Raw genomic sequence first — 20,499 nt, forward strand, 5'->3', positions numbered from 1 at the left:
AACTTTGATTTTTATTTTTTTTTTTTTTCTTTTTTTTTTTTTTTTTGCGATAGGGTCTCCTTGTAGCCCCATGCTGGCCTGAAACTCCCTACACAGCTCAGGCTGCCCTCAGTCTCACAGAGACCTGTCTGATTATGCTTCCTGAGTGCTGGAATTAAAGCTATGTGTTACCACTACACCCAGTGTTAAATAGCATCTTTTATGACAGCATTCTGGGGTGCACCCTTTGTAAAATGCTGTTCCAAAACCCTGCAGTTTCAGTATTAACAGTGACTGCTGCTTTTCAAGTTGTTGTACCTTAACCTGTAATTCTGTCAGAATAAACTCACATCAGAGTGCTTCTGTGTGGGTTAAAAAATTGTTTTTTTAAGACAGGGTCTCATTATGTAGCCCTTGCTGGCCTGGAAGTTGACATGTAGACCAGCCTGGCGTTGAACTCAGGAGATCCACCCGCCTCTGCCTCCCAAGTGCTGTTGGGAGCATACCACCACGTCGGGCTTCAAAGTGCCTCTGTATAAGTTTTGTTGGGTCACCGCATTGACCAGACACATGGACCAGCCCAGTGCACTGTGAAACCCCTGTCTCCTTTCTGTTCCTTCCTAACTTTGTTAAATTTTACATATTTGGTGCTACAGAGAAACCTGAGAAATTTTAAGGGCCACATTTTATTTCTCTACTAGACTTTGATCAAACGCCACGGCTGCTGAAGCCCGACAGCCCACTGCTCCTGCCAGGATGTCTCTCTGCTGCCCTGGCTCCACCATTACCAAATGAGCTCAGCTGAACTTAACAGCTTCTCTGTTCTGCAACTGGATGAGAAGGACACCGCAACGCAGACGTCACAGCTGTGTGTGCCCTTCTCTCTTCTGTAGCCATATACAGTCCAACCTCCCCTCCCTCACAATTTTGCACAGCATGCTTGTCCGAGAAGAGGCTGTGTCACCTTCGCTGAACTAAGAATAAATCCTGTTCAGTCTGAAGGTCTGACTCTGGTCTTTTACCCGCTTTATTCTTTCTGTCCTTCAAAATCTTAGTTTCCACCTTTAGATCTCACACATGCAGCTAAAATGATTTCTCCCATTATTTTACATTTAGAGAGTTCTAATAGGTATATTTTCACATCTGAGTACCGTGCCGTCTACAGTATCTTCTTCCTACAGTACTAAATGATCAAAATAAAATTTCAGATGACTGTTTAGGAACTTATACTCGGGAGCTCCAATTATCAACAAACGTTTAGCTCTACTTAACACCAAACCACAAGAGCTGGCATGGTTTTTAAACTTTACTTTTATTTTATGTGCATGAGTGTTTTGCATATGTGTGTGTGTGTGTGTGTGTGTATATATATGTAATGTCCAAGGAGGCCAGAAGGCGGCACTGGACCCCCTGGAACTGGAACTGATGGCTGTTAGCTGCCATGTGGGTGCTAGGACCCAAACTTGGGTCCTCTGCAAGAGTAGCCAGTGCTCTTGATGGCCGAGCATCTCTCCAGCCCCATGAGCTGGCATCTTTGAATACACTTATACTCCTGAATCCAGAGCCTCGGTCCAGAAAGCAAGCCACAGCACAAAAGGAGCATGGATTGACTCGGGCAAATCACAATCTGTCATGTTCAGAGTGACTGAAGGGCAGACCAGTTCACACACCTGAAACCTGACCACTGTGGTATATCTCAGACTACAATATCCAGAACTCTGTACCCAAGATTAAAACAATCATTTGATGTTAAAGAAATTAAAATTCAATTTTAATATGTGTATACAATTACAAGAGGCATTAAATTACTAAAAATATATATTAGCATATCTTTCATTTGTGTCCCTAAGTAGAACTCAAATCAGCTATGTAGCTGAGGGTGACCTTGAACTCCTGACTGGGAATATGGGTGCTGGCCACTTGCCTGCTTTTATGCAGTGCTGGAGTCAGCTGAACCCAGGGCTTTCTGGACAAGCACTCTATGACTGCCCCCTCCCCCACAAGCTATTTCTTTCTAATTTAATTTTAAAATTTATTCATGTTGTGCAATGACCATGGAGGTCAGAAGAGGCTGTCGGATCCTCTAGGACTGGAGTTACGGACAGTTGTTAGCTGCCATGTGGGTGCTGGGATTTGAACCCGGTCTTCTGCAAGAACAGTCAGTGTTCTTAACCACTGAGCCATCTCTTCAACCCCTAAATTTATTTTTATTTTACATGCATGAGTGTTTTGTCTGCATGTGAAGTGCTCCCATTCACGCAATGCCTACAGAAGCCAGAAGAGGGCTCAGATCTCCTAGAACTGGAGCCATAGACTATTGTTACCATCATGTGGGTGCTGGAACTGAACCCGGGTCCTCTGGAAGAGCAGCCAGTGGCCCTAATCGTTCAGCCATCTTTCCAGCCTCCTCTCTTTTTAAAATACACACTTTTACTGCTTTATTTTGACAGGGTCTCAAGTACCAGCATGTCTTGCACTCCTAGATACAAATTCTGTCTTGGGTAATACACAGCAATGTAAGTATAAGCTTACACCCTTCCTTCTTTTAGGTCAGTAAGATGTGGGGTGCAGTATAGTCACAAACCACATCCTTGGCAACAGCATGACTCCAGGCTTCAGTTTCTCAGCACAGATGAGGAAAGAACCTATACAATCAAACTAAGATGAATCCCCCCCAAGTGACATGTCTGAGAAACAGGCCCAAATGGCTTTATAGCACACAAAGTTAACAGTATAAACAAACACAGCATTTCACATTATAGTTTTATTCAGACACCTTCTAAAACATATTTCTGAAAAATGAAATATTTCTAAATAAAAAGCCTCAATTAATTTACTGAAATGACATGCTTTTCTTTTTTATTGTGTAAGAAAACTAACAGCTCTTATTTTCTTCCACAAACAGGACAAGAACAGGAGAGAAATCTACAGAGAAATGTATGAAGGCAATCGAATAACAAGGCCATATTAACATTAGAGTATGCCTAAGAATAACTTAGTTCTTCCTAAAACTTCAAACTGGCCTGTTTCTTTGTGTTCTTAAAAGCAAGCTAAAAAATAAAACCCCCACTTCCTCAAAAAGCAGCAGGTGTGCTCTGGCCAACACCTGGGATCCCAGCACTCTGGAGGTTGAAGCAGTCCTCACAAGTCTGAGGCTAGCCTGGGTTACAGACACTGTTTCCAAAAATTGAACGAACCGGCAATGGGCAGCAGTCCCCGGCTGTATATCAGTATCTTTTTATTGGGGGTCTAGTATGGAGGTGAGAGCCAGGAACTCGGATCCAGTCATCTTTTTTTTTGAGGCAGGGTCTAACTGCAACCCTGGCATTCCTTATGTAGACCAGGCTGTGGGGAATGGGAGGGCAAGAGTAAGGGGGGGAGAGCCAACACTACAGGCCTCTGAAAAAGTCACGTGGGAACCCACTGCTACAGAAGCTTCCTGAAATATATACAATAAAAAGAATTTAAATGTAGTTATCCTGTAATGGGGGTTCAACAGCCCCACCAGACACCACATGATAGCAAATAAAAAGTTCAATGCTAGGAAGGGACTCCCTCTTTTGGAGTTGCTGACAGGGGTGGGGTATGTGTCCTATAGACCCTGAAACAATCTGGCTCTTGCCACCATTCTTGGTTGCCCACCCAAACTTGATGGCAAGACTGTACCGTTGAAGACACTACATATGTGGACCGTAGAACCAACGAGGAGCACCAATGAGGAGAAACCAAGCTGGCACTGACCTCAAGCTTCGTCCCTGCTGGCTTTCACAGTGCTGCTGGGTGCTGCGCATGCTACCAGAAGAGAAAAGCAATCACCAGCCTTACCCAGCTGCACACACTGTGAGCTACACCAACAAGTGGCCTCAGGCAAGGTACAGCCACTTGTGCAGTAATGGTATGAACATTGTGGGAGTGATCAATCACCTTCTGATTAGAGTTAAGGCTGATTCACTCGATGAAGCCCATACCCTGCACTGCAGCTAGACGGGGCAGAGGCTGTAGGGGAAAACCTGCTTTGGTTATTCTGCTGACAGACACAGAACCAAACTGGCTCCTAGTGACTTATTGTTACACCCGTAGATTAGTGCATCTCTCAACGCAACAGCAAAGCTTCTTGCAGTAGATGGTGATTGACACAGAGACCGTGGCTGGTCAGTGCGCAAAAAATAAGACTGTGCAGCGCTCAGCCCCAAGTGGACACCTACATCACACTCTCTCCTCCCAAGGCTCAGGGACCACTGCAGATGGGTGGAAAGACTGTGAGACCACGTCTGCTCATCCCAGGGCAGCTGCACATAGGAACCTACAGCCCTGTGACAGCATGCACAAGCCCCATGCAAGCCTGAGCTGGACAAAGAACCCGGCATGGCTGGGGAGGTGGGCAGAAAGCCCCAGCCCTGGCCGGGCTTCTACTGGCAACCCACAGCTGCTGAGCCAGTGTTCTTTCTGGGTGTGACGCCTGTAAGGTGAACAGACACCAAGGGGTGGACCAGCACCGGGAGCACTAGGGGAAAGCAAGGGCTTTAAAACAGAAAAATGGTGTGTCTGGGTAGGGTTATCTGAGAACAACTGGTCTTTGCCCAAGACTTATCTACATGGCACACAGTTATTAAAAGTACCAGACTGGTGGAATTAACCTTCTTGGATGTTTAACAGACATACTTTGAGGCCTATATTAATGTGGTCAGAGAGACTTAAAGGACAGTTTTTTGCCCCTTGTCCTCCAAGGTTGACTAAGTTCCAGGGGACTATGGAACATCTCTCAAAATGTCCTGTAACTACAGTGAGTCATCTGTCCTGTTCAGGGAGTCCATGGAGACAGCACCAGATGGACTTGAACCAGTAAGGAGGGTCATCTCAGAGGAAATATTTCCTCCATGCTTCCAAGTGAAGACAGCCATGGTCAAGTAGGACCTTTGACTTATCTTCACATAGATGGAACTGGTAAGAGAAAGGAGCTGCCTCCATCTCTGAGATAGCCCCTGGAAAATCATCATTTTCTTGTGCCTCTTCTCCTCCAGCATATTTTCAACTACATCAACTCCTTTAAAATTGATTGTTGTGGAAAGATTGTAAGAGCCAGGGAGGAGGTACAAGACCATATGGAAACAGAGTCCCACAAGCTCCTGGGAACCTGCTCATATGATTATATGGCAATGGTGTCAGACTACACAAACCACATGCAAACTCAGGTAGACAAAATCCCTGCATAGAACTGGGAAAATGAACAGCAGACCCCAGTCTTATCTAAAGGAATATTGACAACTGATTGCTGCTAGATGAGGAACAGCTGACCCTCCTAAAACAAAGACCTCTAGATAGGCTGACTAGATTCACCAGAAGGGCTACTAGTAGGGAATGGCTGGGGGTGCTGACAACACTGCAGACAGTAGCAGGGATATCTGAGTATAAGGGCTCTAATGGGGGGAGGGAGGCTATGAGAGGGTGCTACCTGGGAAGTGGGTGTAAAAAAAAAAATAAAAAAACAATTCTTCAAATCGTAAAAATTTGCTCCTTAATAATTAGATGTGAAAAATATTACCACTGAAATCTACCTGATGACTTTATATCCATGCTCAGATGCCAAGGAGCTCAGAAAGTAACTGACTGTGTAGTAATAATCAGATATATAGAGATTAGAAATGCATGTGCATCTTAGTGTCAATTGTATTAAAAACGAATTTTTCTGTATTAAAAAAAAAGAAAAATGGGGCTGCAGATATGGAGAGACGGCTCAGTGGTTAAGAACACTGGCTGCTCTTGTAGAGGACCTGGGTTCTATTCCCAGCACCCACATGGTGCTAACTCCAGTTCCAGGGGATCCAATGCCCTCTTCTGGCCTCTGCCAGCATTGCACGACACAGGTGTACATGCAGGCAATACACACATAAAATAAAAATGTACGTAAGATAAAAGTAACAAAAATAATGGAGGACATATGAGGGTGGTGGTAGGGCGGGATGCAGATGGGGCGGGGGTCTGAATGCAACCAAAGTGCATTAATGATAGTCTCAAAGAGTCATTATATATATATATATAAAATGAACATGTACACACACAAAAATAAAGATAATACATAAATATTTTTCATATAGTGAATTATATATATAAATTTTTTTTTTGGCATTTTTGAGACAAGGTCTCTCTGTAGCCCCAGCTGTCCTGGAACTCAGAGATCCGCCTGCCTCCATCTCCCGAGTGCTGGGATTAAAGGCGTGCGCCACCAGGCCCAGCTCATTATAACTATTTTAAAAAGAAACACATCGAACATCATGTAGAAAGCACAGTAGTTTCATATTAAATTAAGTTTTAAATGAACCCCACGTCATTTGTTTTCAAGGTGACTCAAAGCAATCCTTCATCTCCCAAGTGCTGGAAGACCAGCTCCTGCTTTTGTTTTGTTGAGACCAGGCCTTTCTATGCAGCCCAGGTTCTCCCTGAACTCTTGCTTCTCCTGCCTCATCCTCCTGAAAAGCTGGGGTCCCAGGCCTGCGCCACCAGCCCAGCTTTACTGAGAGCTTTGGTGCTACTGTCCTACGATGTTGTCTGGGGTCTCAGGGGCTCACCCCTGAACTGACAACCATGACTACTCTGGTGGAGAAAGTCAGCAAAGGAGACAAGAGCTGGAGACCACCCTGGAGAACATGGCCCGGGCAAGAGTGAGGTGGTTCAGATGATGTGCAGACTGTGAAGACGGACAGAAGCTATGCTTTGACTTCCCTACCCCTGCAAGGCCTTCACCAACATTCGGAATGTGAATTCTACCAAGAGTGGGCCCAGTACCAGGCTCTGTCTCCTCTCTGCCTTTCTGTTACGCACACATATGCATGCACACATGCACACACGCCCCTGAATGGAAACAGAAACAAGCCTACCATCATCACCCCCGGCATCATCAACAACAAAGACCAGAACTGAACCTCCTACAGAGGCCGGAGACAGGAAGCAACACCAGGCCTCCTTCTCACAGCCAAGCTCTCTCGGGGGAGCCCCACAGTCCCACCGGTGCTGTGGCCCGCTCCTTCCAGCCTCTCCTGACACCAGGGCCTCAACAGCGCCTTTCTCTGAAGTCACTCAGCCTTTGTGCTCCTAGCTTTACCTAAAACCCAGTCTTTATGACACACTGTCAAACAGGCCAGTTTCTGAACCGGCAGCAGGCACACCAAACTCAGGAAAAAAGGTCAACGGGGTATGTCAAAAAGCGTAATTCTGCCTGGGACCAAGATCTGATGCATTAGATCTTGACAACTGAACCTTAAGAAACAACAGATGTGCACAAAGTTATGTCTCATGTGATATTGTTTTAATTGGTAAAAATATATTTAGGTTTTGTTTTATTATAAGCACAAATAGTTTGAATGAGGGAAAACTGATTGACCATAAACTCAAAATAGTTACTCAAGGTAAGGCTATTGGCCAGAAGTCTGGGAACTGGTGGGTGTGACCTAGTGGTGGGGTGGACCTCAGGAACCTCAGCAACATGGGTTCCAAACTGGAGAACCAGGTCTATTGTAATAATTCTGTAGTAATTTGAATAGAATTCAAGGGGAACCCTTAATGGATTCATGAAGGAGTAACTCAACTGTGGGTCCAGAGGCAAAGGAGATCACTCATGGCTAGGAGGCCCCTCCCTCGTCCTCAAAACAAAACCCCAGGGCGCTGAAAACAAGCTCTGGCCTAGCTTTCTTCCCTCCTCGCCTGCTCCGTTCTAAACTGTGAGATGAAAGAACCATCCTGAGATGTGGTATTGAAATATTTACAAAGTTTAATAAACATTAAACCAGCAGCTTACACCCATCCATTTGTGATTCTTCCTGAAACTTTTGAGATCTTAAGCCTAAGAAAGTCCCTATTTCCTTTACTGGGCACTTCTGGGGGGTGAAGCCTCTACCTGCAGGCTCAGGGTCCGCCTGCTGTTTACACTTACTAAAAGATGCTGATATTGACTTCTACCACTTCTTAAAAAATAATTCACAGGGCTGGAGAGACGGCTCAGCGGTTAAGAGCACTGACTGCTCTTGCAGAGGACCCGGGTTCGATTCCCAGCACCCACATGGCGGCTACTAACCGTCCTTAACTATTGGGAGCTAGTAATCCATTATGTACATAAGCTGTGGAAGGCTTGTTTACTGAGCTTGTGTTTTGCACACCAGTACCTAATCTGCCAAATCAGGAGGAATGTGTTTATATGGTGGAGCTCACAAAACAAGTATTTGACCGCTCCTTGACCCTCAGATACAGGTGGGAAAAACAGCTGTTGAAACCAATTGAGTTCTTCTGTATAAAAAGGCTGAGCTGAAATAAACTGGGGCGGCAGGCACTACTGTCAGCCCTCCCAAGTATCTTTTCTGTCTCTTGTTTTTTCTTTCAATCCTCACTCCCCTTTTCAGGTACTGTCCGTCTTGGCCGGCTAGCACCGGCACTAACTTCAGTTCCAGAGGAATCCGAAGCCCTCTTCTGACCTCCGTGGCATTGCACAACAGGAGCGCACTCACATACAGGCAGGCAATACACTCATACACATAAAATAAAAATAGTAAAATATTTAAAAAAAATTCACACTTTAACCAACTAGGACACAGTGTTCTAATTACTCTGTTGAAATCGCAGCAAAAGGCCAGCCGCTAACTTGCTTGACCGGAGTCCTCCCAGAGTCTCCCACTGACCTGGCTGCCTATGGACAGGCCAGCTCAGCAGCAAATCCATGACACCTCCCCTGCCCACGTGAAGCTCTATCTTTAGTTCTGCTCCAGGGTCCCTCCATCTCCCTGACTCTCTGCTCTGCCAAATGCAGGAAGTTCTCTGAGATCCCATTTTTGTCCTATGGAAGATGAGCCACCTTCCTGCCTCAGCTTGCCAGTGCTGCCTGCCTGTCGCTACCCCCTGTCTCAACGTCATGCCCACATCTGCTTGGCATCTCCACTCCACCACCACCTCAAACCCATTCTTTGAAACTGAACTCCTTACTGCCGTCCCAGAAAACCAGCTTTTCAACCGGAATTCCTTATTTCCGGTAAAGGCACACCCCCCTTCGAAACCAGATGCCATGAAGTCACTGCCTCATGTTGACTCTTCTCTCAAACGTTTCACGTATGTGCTCATTCCTGTTTCCAGTCAGCACCCTTGTATCGCAACATCAAGTCTGAAATCCCCCATGGTCCTGCCTCAAACCATGGCCAACTTTCTCACACTGCTATTCAAGATCCTCTCACACGCAGACGCAGGCCGGAGTGCAGCGGGCAGTGGTGAAGGCCGGCGTGAGTCTTCCCGGCAGGATGTTAAGAATCCTGATACCCACAGCTCAGACTAACCCCGTCTGTGTTACTATGCTTCCCAGAAAACCCTGGCCTGAGGCACAAGCACTTCCATTCATGAGGCTTGGACCGCAAGCAGTTCCAGTGCATTCACCACGCTCACCACTTGGCTCACACATGTGTATGCAACAGCAGCTACAGGGTTGTATTTAAGGTCACTGACTAAGGGGCAATTCCAACTCTGACAGGACTCTCCAATTTTGTATTTTCTATGGTTTAGTGAGCAGTAAGAGAATCGAGTCTACTCTAGGTGCACCTGTTAAAGACCAGTCCAGGATTCCAACGCTGGGTCCCCTCCCAGGGCAGACTGTCTCTTCTCTGCTGTGTGGAGTGGTACTTTTGCTTTTACTAAACCTTTGCTGTGCAATATGACTGAAAAAGAACAAGCCTAGTCTGTGGACTGTGAGAGACCGCTTCCTCCGAGATGCAGGGTCGCTCCACTGAACAGAGCTCTTCAGAGGGACCCCCTGCTGGAACGGATTGATTTGCGCTGGGTTCATACCCCATACCCTCATCAAGCAGTCTCTGGACCAATGACATAATCTAACCCTGTTACTGGATCACACATCAACCTACTGGGAGAAATGGCTTCTGGAAGTGCACTTTCTAGGGGACTGTGCCAGAGGATGAAGATGTCTGGTGCGTGCGTGATGGAATCACATGGCATGAAAGCAGAAGAGGGAAGTATTTGGGGGAGAGAGGGAACTAGTGAGGCGGGAAGGGGAGGCTGGAGAACAAGTGCATTGATGTGCAGGTGTGAAAGCATCACAGTGAAACCCACCAAAAAACTACACATTGGCCTCCAGTGCACCTTCTAGTGTGTACTGTGTAGCTTCCTCCATGTTTGTGACGTATGATTCATGCAACAGTTCTCCACCGTGTTAAGCTGTTCCCAACATGCTGCAACTGCAGAAGCTGGCAGTTAATGTTTTTGGAAGACCTGGGCACAAGACTGTGGGCTTGGTGAGCACACCGCCAGTGGCTCACACCCCATCTCGTACATGACAAGGTTTTTAGGCTCTGGTGAAGTGCGTTTTCGTGCACGTGAGCATCGGTGGCAAAACCAGTGTCTGTGCAGGCTTCTCACACCACACTGTAAAATTTGAAATAAGGGACAACTTCAAAGTGCCCTCCAAAAACGAGTCTACCATCCTTGGGTCAACAGCTGCCCTACAGCTGCCACAAGGAACCTGATCAAATATAACTCTCATAAAGTAGGTTTTAAAGAACTCAAGTCTGTTAGATACTTGACTCTAAGAACTGCAGCTAAAGGCTTACGATATTTACCAGTAAGAAACCCAAGGCTGGGTGTAGTGCACACCACATCCCAATACTCAGGGCCAAAGCAGGAGACTGGGCAGCATTCAGGGCTAGCCTGGCTACTTAGTGAGTATCAGGCCAGTAAGGGCTACACAGCAAAACCCTGTGGCAAAGAAACAAAATAAGCCCCCAAACCCTCCAAAAAGACAAGACTCCGGACTTCGCTTCTTTTATGTCTCCTTGTGCTCAGGCTGGCACTTACCTCCGAAGACCCACTTGGGGAAGAAATGTGAAGAGTAAATCAAAGAGTATTTCTTCTTTGGCCAAGCAGTAAGAGGGTTAAATCCAGTTTTATTCAATGAGCCTATGAAGTAATTTTACTGTAAGTGGTTAAACACTTTAGAAAATATGTTCCCTAGCAGTAGGGAAAGCCAGGTGTGGTGGCACATGCCTACAGTCACAGCACTTGACAGGCCGAAGCAGAAGGGTCATGAGTTTGAGGCCAGTCTGGGCTATATATAAGACACTGTGACAGACAGACAGAAAACAGGGAGGAGCAGCATCCATCACAAGAAGAGGGAAAAGAGATTGCATCAGCATCGGGCAGCTGAGAGGACGATGCCACACTGACGAGGCCCGCAGAGGACCCGCCTCTCACCTTTTTGGACCTCCAGCAGCGGCAGTACACGGCCTTGTCTCCCAGGTCCTCCATGTCAAAGGCGTGCACCACCTTGGGGTTGTCCTTCTGGATGTGAAGGTTCACCATGGACTTGGTATGATGATCTTTAACATAGAACTTTCTGTAAGCCAGGTATGCGAGGGCAGCTGTCCCAGCAGCAACAGTGACTGCTGCAATCCATTCAACTAGAGCGAGGAAGAGGAACAGAAAACACGGCTGTACAGGAAACCCGGCATAGTATTTTTTTTAATCAATCAATCAATCAATCAATCAATCAATCAACCAACCAACCTACCTACCTACCTACCTACCTACTTACCTACCTACCTACCGTGTGTGCATGAGCACATGCATGTTTCACAGCACATGTGTGGTAGTCAGAGGACAACTTGTAGGAGTTGGTTCTCTCTTTCCACACCATGTGAGTCCTGGGAGGGAATAAATCAGGCCATCAGGCTTCACGGGAGGTGCTATCACCCGCTGAGCCATCTTGCCAGCCTACTAATGAAGGATTTTTAGCATTAACAAAACGAACAGACTGGGGTGGTAGAGCAGGTCTTTGCGCCCACTTTCCACGGCCCTCACTACAGACTTGCATATTTCCTTACTATCGAGTAATGACAGCTAAATTAAGATAAAAGAGCAAGACAAAGACTGTTTCCCCTTCTCCAAATGCTCACGGAGACACTGCCTGAAAACAAACTGCACAACGAGAACTCAGATTACAAAAGGCCAGAAGGTGGTACGTCTTCATTTACCCAAAACTAAGACGACAACTACACATATCACACCTACAAACAGAATATCCAAATAACAAAAGGGACCCACTAAACCACCTCACTCCAACACTGAGCATCTGAGATCTGGCTTGCAGGATTCTAGGTGCAAACGTCACTCCAAATCATGTTCTCATTAAGGAAAACACCAGAACACAAGCGTCTCATAAAGCAATGAACTATATCCTCATTCAGCAAATGCTAAATTCCTATTATTCACCTGGGTGGGGCTAAGTCCTGCATTATCTGTTTGGCCTCAGTCTGAGGTCAGCTGTCTAGTTCTAACATGGAGGGGCTGCAGAAGTTGAATATAGGGGTCAGGATAAGCACAGGGCACTGCTTCCCAGCAGTTCTTGAGCTCTCCAGTGCTGGAAATGAGTTCCCAGACTATCAAATAAAGCCCTAGAGAGATAAGTACAAAAACCACATTCCAAGGCCACATGAGAACCTGTACTGGAGACCTTCAGGGGAGGACCACCTCCTGCATACTCCCCCACCTCTCTTAGGCTCCCACCACACGTTCCTAAGGGATGGGCTCTGTGGATCAGGGACTTTCACCCATGGAAGCACTTTTCCCTGCAAACTGATGCAGATTGCTTTCCTTCCCACATTTCTGCATCTTCTGCTGTGACCTTAAAACAAATGTTAGGCAGTGTTTTGCTTTTCCCAGGGGCTTCAAAGACCAGAAGATCAGCTAAGTCACTTCACAGCTTTGGGTCTTTGCCCCGTCAGGACTTTTATCTTTTGCAGGCTTTTCTCCTCCCTTTCTAAAAACCAACACTGAGGACTGGCCCGAGGCCTCTCCACTGTGGCTGCCTCTGAGTGCGCCTCGGCCCCTACGTGTTCTGTGACCGCACATTCTGGGCACGCTTCTCTGAGCTTCCCTGTGGTTCACGTGGTGACTCTGTGGTGGCTGACGCTAAACTGGGCTGCAGCCACTTCTTCGGTGATGGACAGCCACTCTGCATACAGAAGAGAATAGCCGCAGCGTGGTGGTGCATGGCTCACATTCCTGTGTCCAGGAGGCAGAAGCAGCAGGCTCTGGAGTCTACAGCTCATCTTGGCTACATAATGGGACCCTGACAAAACCCCAATGGCTGAACGGGTGCTGTGCACAGCCCATACTCAGTGTACGCTGACTGTGGTCTTCAGCAATGTCCCCTCCTTAAATAATGAGATTTCCTGAATGCTGTGGGTCTTAGTTCCACCTGAATTTTGTAGATAAATTATTAAGTATTTCCTGCCCTAAGCCCCTGTGCTGGGAACGGCACCCAGGGCTGTGGGCACGTTCTGCATACAAGTGCTCTACCACTGAGCTACACACCCTCTACCTCTGAGATACTTTTTTAATGATACCGACAAACTGCCGAAGTCCTGAGACTCACAGAACTGGCCGCCATGAATCTGCTTGGGGCGCCACCACCCACATCCTTCCACCCTCTTCTGTACCAACTCAACTATAGGGTGACATCAAACACGACAAACCCAACCCACCTCCAAATCCTGGGGAAGAGGTGACAGGGAAACCGGGTAGTGAGGAGCAGCTCTGGCCCTAGTTACCCCACCTCCCCATGGGAACCAAACAGGGCTCCGACAGAGACCCTACGCCCAGAAATGGTCACTAACCACCTTAGCAAACACCACAGCAGCACGTGTGGTGGAAAATACCTTTGGATTTGCTCCAAATGAGTGACAGAGAATCAGAGCTACACAAGGCCTTAGCAAGAGTCTCCCAATTCTACCTTCCTGATCTCATTGGGAACAAATTGTTAAGTGCTCCCAGAAAGAAGAAAAATGTTGCTATTTTATTATCTCATCCCTGAAGCCTGATCGGTTTTACAGGCAAAGAGTGGCAAACAACACTGGCTCCTCCAGGCAAAGGAGGAAAACGGAAGTTCAAAGATACAGATGGTGACAGAGTCAAAAGCCAGCACTAGGATAAGTAACAAGAGAGCACACAATAGCCCGAAGACCACTCAGTGCCTACAGGATCACTACATCAAGGGTTTGTAGCCAGCCGCCTCTTCACTTAGGAACACAGCAATGGTTGCTGGGGTATTCATCTTGAGCTCAATCAAAACTTCAGAGGCAACATGGGGCTTTCTGAGCCCCAACTGTTAAAGACTTCTCTGCTGACCCCTTTCAGATGGAGACTGGAACCGGGACACAGGAGCACGAGCAGTTCCCATCCCTTCTGGTCCATGCTCTCTCCTTTTCTATACACAGTTCTTGAGGTAGGGCTGTTCCGTAGATCCAGGCAAACCTGTTTTCTTCTACACAAACACCTGTAAAGAAAGACTAGGGAAAGGCGCCACTTGGAAACCTGCCTCCTCACCTTTCCCGCTGCCCTGGGTCTGCTGTTGCATGACCTTTGGTTTCCGGTGGGTGTGATCTAAGCCCGCACCTGTCTTTATAACCATTCCTCAAAGTTTCCTTGCTGTGAGGACCACTTTGCTTTAACTTAGAAACCTCACCCTTCTTTTTCTTGAGACCAGTTTATGACCAAAAGACCCCCACCTACCCATTGTCAACTGCCACGGAATGGAATGTTCCTCTCAGGTTGGCAGAGGGGGAGGGGAGCTATGCTGAAACCAGTCCTTCCTGAGCTCTTGATGCCAAGGCAGGCCGGGCCGGGTGCTTTTCCGCAAGATTTGGTGTATGGGTGGCATTCAGGATTAGCTGAACGAGAAGCAACGGGTGGCTACCTCAACTTCAGTCTGTCTCTACCACTGCTGGAGACCTCTTCACCAAATGGCCGCCTTTGCCATCTTCTAAGTCTGTTCTATACCAAAGCATGGGATCTATTGCCTGGGATGCAGAGAACGAAGGCAGCCCATGCATTTTAGGCAGGCACAGGGATGTGAAAACAAGCCCTTTATCCACACCCCCTTTACCCACACCCCCTTTTCCAGCAGTGCCCCCAGGCAAGAGTGGCTCCCAATCCCCTCTCCTTTCTTTAGTTGCTGGTCATAATCTACGACTACCTCCTTGGTATGACTCAGTGAATGTACTGAATCAGTATGCTGGGACTGGAATTGGAAAGCTATGAAGTGTACTCAACAAAATACACAGACAAGAGAGTAAGAACAGACGACTCAGGGTTTGCAAAGGGTGGAAACAAAGCACAAGGCAGACACATAAATCCCTCTTTATAACCTGTGAACAAAACCAAGTATTAGGAAATGGAAGGCTCAGGAAGCCATTTAAAAATATCTGGTGTAGGGCTGGAGAGATGACCCCATGAGTAAGGTGTCTGCTGCCAAGCCTGGAAACCTGCATCTGATGTCTGAAATCCACTTGGTGGAAGGAGAAATCTGATTCCACCAAGTTGTCCTCTGGCCTCCACATGTGCATCATGGCATGTGCCCCCTCCACCACACCCACACCCACACCCACACCCACACGAGAGAGAGCTCGGTGGACCCCAGAACCTGCATAAAAGCTGTTAAGGCTGGGCAGGTGTGTAGCTGCCTATAATCCCAGCACTTGGGATGCAAAGAGTGGGGATACCCAGGGCAAGCTGCTTAGCTAGATGATATAGCATCAGTGAGCTCTGGGCTCAACAAGAGACCCTGCCTCGGTAAATAAACTGGAGAACTCTCAAGGAAGACACTGACCTTAACTTCCGGCCTCCAATGCATGCATACCTGCACACATACACAGAAACATACACACAAACAGAAAACTTGCTTTAGAGGGCAGCGAGTGCTTGGTGGCTAAAAAGCTTGCCAGTGAAGCACGAGGCCTGAGTTCAATGTCTAGCACCCGTGTAGAAATGAAGACTGCAGTGGCATGCATGGGGGTGGTAGAGACAGATGGATCCCTGGGGCTCCACCAGGTCAGCCCACCTAGTCTAATTTGTGAGTCCCAGGCTAGTGAGGGACCTTAGCTCAAAAAGGGTGAGGGGTCCCCAAGGGAGGAACACACACACACACACGCATGCGTGCATACACATACACACACAAAAAAAGTGTTTAGTTTAGCTAGTTTCCTTAATGATGAGGGTAAATTATGAGCGACTAAGCTGAAGAGTATAAAACCTTTCTGTGGGGCTTGTTTTAGAAACATGTAGCCAAATGTGGTGGCACTTGCCTTAACCCAGCATTTGACAGGCAGAAGCATATAGCTGGAGGCCAGCCTGGGTTACATAGTGAGATCATGTCTCAAATAAAATAAAAACAAATGCCGGTGAGAGTTCCAGGGAGCACAGGGTAAGGGCTTGAAGTGAAAGGGTGGAGGAACAGCGCGGGCTCTGTGAGTTTTAGAGGCATTAAGAGCAATGTTGAGTTCAGAAAGGCCATCTATTGGGCAAGAGGAAGAATCACAAGACTGTGCAAGTGGGTCTCAAAGACCACTTACTAGAAAACACAAGCCAATTATAACCGGCTTTGAGAGCTGCTTTGCCACCCTCTCCTTGGGCAGGGCCTTTTCTGTCCTTTCTGCCTCTCCTAACTCCAGTCCTGGTCTAATACCAACTTGTTTTTATGACTCACCTTTCGCCCCTGAATATAAAGGGTTCTGTATGTATACATTTTATTTATTTATTTATTTATTTATTTATTTATTTATTGGTCTTTTTGAAACAGGGTTTCCCTGTAGCCCCAGCTGACCTGGAACTCACTATGTAGACCAGGCTGGCCTCGAACTCACAGAGATCCACCTGCCTCTGCCTCCCAAGTGCTGGGACTACAGGCATGCGGCACCACGCCTGGCTTCTTTTATTTCTGAGACAGGGTCTTGTTGAATAGCCCAGGCTGGCCTCCAACTCTTGATTCTCCTGCCTCTGTTGCAAGAGGACTGAGATTATGTGTTTGCCACTACACTTGGCTGTAAGTCAATTCTTTATTCTTCCAACTAGATTCCAGGAGGAACCTAACTTTTGGGGCTGGAGACATGGCTCACTTGGTAGAGTGCTTGCCTGGTATACAGGAAACTCTTGAGTTCAATCCCTAGCACCAAATAAACTAGACATGGTGGTGCGTGCCTATAATCTTTGCATTCCGGAAGGGGATCAGGAGTTCAAGGTCATCTTCTGGCAGAAGAGACTGAAAATGAAAAGCCTTTTGGCTTCGCCCTGTGATCTTCTTTCTAGGCTTTTCCCATAAAATAAAAATTATTCTACATATCAAAGTTGAACACGTCAAGTTGAAGCTGATAGCTGGCTTCACCAAGGGTTTCCTATAAACAAAAAACCAGTAATGGAGTCACCTTTGAGCTCCCCACAAGTCATACACAAAGCCAAACCCTTACCATTCGGCTGCAGTAAAGCCTGGCCTGTGGGTCCTCACAGGAAGTCTTAAGAGATCTCCCCCTCCCTTTAGCCAACAGCATGCTATCTAAATCAGAGCCCAGGGCCTACTTACACCAGATGCTCCCAGATTTCAAACAAACATATTTTGCAATCTTTGGGTCGCCTCACGTCTGTGCCAACAGTCCTCTTACACAATGAAAACACCTGCAGCATAGGTCATATGAGCATTTTGTTTTACACAATAGACTGAATCCCTAAAACATAGTTTTGACAGGTGTGGTGACACAAACCTAAAATCCCAGCATTGGGGAGGGTGATTCAGGAGGATTTTGAGCGCAAGGACAGCTTGGGCTACATAGGAAAGCCTTGTCTCAAAAAAAACCAAAAGGGAAATATGATTAAAAAATCAAATAAAATTCAAACTCACACAAGTGCCTGTATTTAAATGGGTCCCAAGATTGCTGCCTTTTGAAGTAATTTTTGTGAATTATCTTTTTGCCTTTAGCAACTTAAAAATGTCTGATTGGGGCAGGCAAGGCAGCTCAGCAGGTAAAGGTGCCTGTGGCCATGCCTGACAACCTATGTTGGATCACAGGGACCACAAAGTGGAAAGAGAGAATTAACTCTTGTCCTGACTTCCACATGAGTTATGGCACCAAACAGACTCCCACACACAAATAAATGTAAAAAACCAAAACAAACCTTTCTTCCATCTGCCAAGTTAATTTTGCCAACAAAAGTATAACCTTCCAGGATATGTAGTCTAATTACGAAGTTAGGGTCTAAGTTAGTAGGGACGTGTTACAGAGCACAGTACTATGGACGATCACTGTTTGCTGAATGAATCAACGGGCTTCTTGTAATTAACATCTTTTCACCTCTACTAAACTAAGATTACAGGTGATCAAACCCCGGGGTGTGGCATTTTATACCTGGACAAGGCCTAGCACATAAACAGCATGGCTTGCAGCCAATAGTACCAGCTATGTCACCAGGAAACTTTAGGTAAGTTTCATACATTCTCTCAATTCTTAGTTGGGTTTTTGCAAAATCCAGTTTTCTAAGCGGGGTCCTAGCACAAGGGGCGGACTACTGAGGGAGCAGCATCAGCAGCCTCCTGGGCCACCGCCACCAAGGCCGGTGCAAGGTGCGCCGTTAACTGGGAAAGCCGAAGACCTCGGATTGGGTTTCAACTTGAATAAAACGTCTACAGAACACCTACCATGTGCTCAGCCGCTGCTAGCCTGCCTCCCTGTAGACTCGAGGTGGGGAGGTAGTGCAGGCTTGCCCCCCCGGGGGGTGCGGGTGAAAGACAGGGCTTTGGGGTGCACCATGACAACGTAGCAGGACGACCCAGGACGGTGGTCCAGGCCGAGGATGCCCGGGCGGCCCGCAGCATCCTTCATCCCCGCTCCCGTCCGCCCGCAGCATCCCCCATCTCGCTCCCGTCCGCCGCAGCAGGCCGCCGCCTGCCCTTGTGCGCTTCAAGGTTACGGACGGACCCTGCGGCGAGGGCCGGCCAGGACCGGCTGCGGGCGCGGGCTCACCTCGCACTCCGGAGTTGGGGGTCAGCCCCATGGCGCGGCGGATGCGCAGGCCGCGAGCAGCGCTGGGAACCACGGAGACCACCGCGACCGCGTCCGCCGCGACTCGGGGCACTGCGCAGGCGCCGCGGCCCTGGACGTTCTAGTGCCGCGCAGAGGGCAGGCGCATGCGCGGAGCCTCGGCCAGCCCGGGGGTGGGGGTGGGGGGAATGGTCCGGGTTTGTGTGTAGAGTCCGCGGGAAGGCACAGGGGCGGCGAAGGCGCCTCCGCAGCTGCCCCGAGTGTGGATCCAGGACCGGTTTGAGGCTGTGAGCGTTTCTGGGGACGCAGGCCAGGCGTCCTTATGACCCCGTGCCCGGAAAGGCCTCGGCCGGTTCTTTAGCGCTCTGTCAAGGGAAGGCCCCTCCATAGGACCCCGCAAGGCCCCATCATTGCACCCAGCAAGGTCCCATCATTGCACACAGCAAGGCCCCATCATTGCACCCAGCAAGACCCCATCATTGCACCCAGCAAGGTCCCATCATTGCACACAGCAAGGCCCCATCATTGCACCCAGCAAGGTCCCATCATTGCACACAGCAAGGACCCATCATTGCACCCAGCAAGTCATAGGACCCCGCGGGTCATAGGACCCCACGGTGTCAGAGGAACGGGTCCAGACCCTCTTTGCTTCAGTGGCCTCCACCCCTCGCCTTTGACGTGGCCAGTCATCTACCAGAGTCTGAGGAAGACAAAACCAGCGGGGACTGGCTGGGCCGTGAGCTCAGCCGCAGAGTGCATGAAGGCTGGGGTTCAGGCTCATCACTGCGGTGAATAATAAACGACTTAGTGCTCACCGCCTCCTAACTGCACACTTGGGGAAATGAGTCAGGGGCTGGAGCTGGCCAGGTGGCTCAAGAGTGCCCACGGCTCTCGCAGAGGACCCGGTTGAGGCCCTTCGGGCAGCTCAGAGCCAGCGTGCTCTGGCCAGGAGGCACCTGCAGCACGTGCACGTCCCCCACGGAATTAGAGTACGCGTCTTAAAACTGAGCTGGGGTGCCTGTCCACCGCGGACTGCTACCCGCAGGAGCCGACGTCAGGATTGCGCTGGGCGGGGTCCCCCTGGGCACCACCAGCAGCCTGCAGACCGGATGCCCAGGGCAAGGCCACAGAAGGGCGGAGGGGCTGCCCAGAGAAGGCCTCCCCTCACCTCGGGGCATGCTCATGCAGCGGTGAGGTTCGTCCTGCAGCCTCCGGGCATGCTCAGTGCAGAGATGAGGGTCGGTCCTGCAGCCTCCGGGCATGCTCAGTGCAGAGATGAGGGTCGGTCCTGCAGCCTCCGGGCATGCTCAGTGCAGAGATGAGGGTCGGTCCTGCAGCCTCCGGGCATGCTCAGTGCAGAGATGAGGGTCGGTCCTGCAGCCTCTGGGCATGCTTAGAGCAGAGGTGAGGGTCCATCAGGGAGCCTCTGGGCATGCTCAGTGCAGCAGTGAAGGTCCCGCTTGCAGCCTCCGGGCATGCTCAGCGCAGCAGGGACGGTTCGGTCTGCGGCCTCTGGGCATGCTCAGTGCAGCGCTGAGGGGCCATCAGGGAGCCTCTGGGCATGCTCAGTGCGTCGCTCGCGCAGTCGGAAACGGGCGGTGCCGAGGCGCGGCGCGGGGCGGGGGCGGGAGCAGGGGCGGGGCCGGCGGGGCCTTCAGCCCGGGCACCGCGGCCG

General features: G+C 48.8%; 1 protein-coding gene across 2 annotated transcripts in view; it reads right to left on the reverse strand.

Moving 5' to 3' along the window:
• Cisd1 (CDGSH iron sulfur domain 1) overlaps positions 1-20,286 on the reverse strand; it is a 22,526-nt gene extending 2,240 nt beyond the window's left edge. Inside the window, exons 1-2 of one of the 2 annotated variants that reach the window (XM_008829010.3) lie at positions 19,993-20,286; positions 11,212-11,417 (exon numbers count right to left, since the gene is read on the reverse strand). In XM_008829010.3, coding sequence (XP_008827232.1) covers positions 11,212-11,417; positions 19,993-20,086 — 300 coding nt within the window. In that variant the 5' untranslated portion in view covers positions 20,087-20,286. Of the gene's footprint in view, positions 1-11,211; positions 11,418-18,806; positions 18,960-19,992 lie in introns of those variants that run through there. The other variant, XM_008829011.3, reaches the window with a different exon arrangement.
• Positions 20,287-20,499: the final 213 nt, after the last annotated feature.

The sequence above is a fragment of the Nannospalax galili genome, unplaced genomic scaffold (assembly GCF_000622305.1).
Source record: "Nannospalax galili isolate Female #2095 unplaced genomic scaffold, S.galili_v1.0 scaffold1454, whole genome shotgun sequence".
Classification (NCBI taxonomy): domain Eukaryota; kingdom Metazoa; phylum Chordata; class Mammalia; order Rodentia; family Spalacidae; genus Nannospalax; species Nannospalax galili.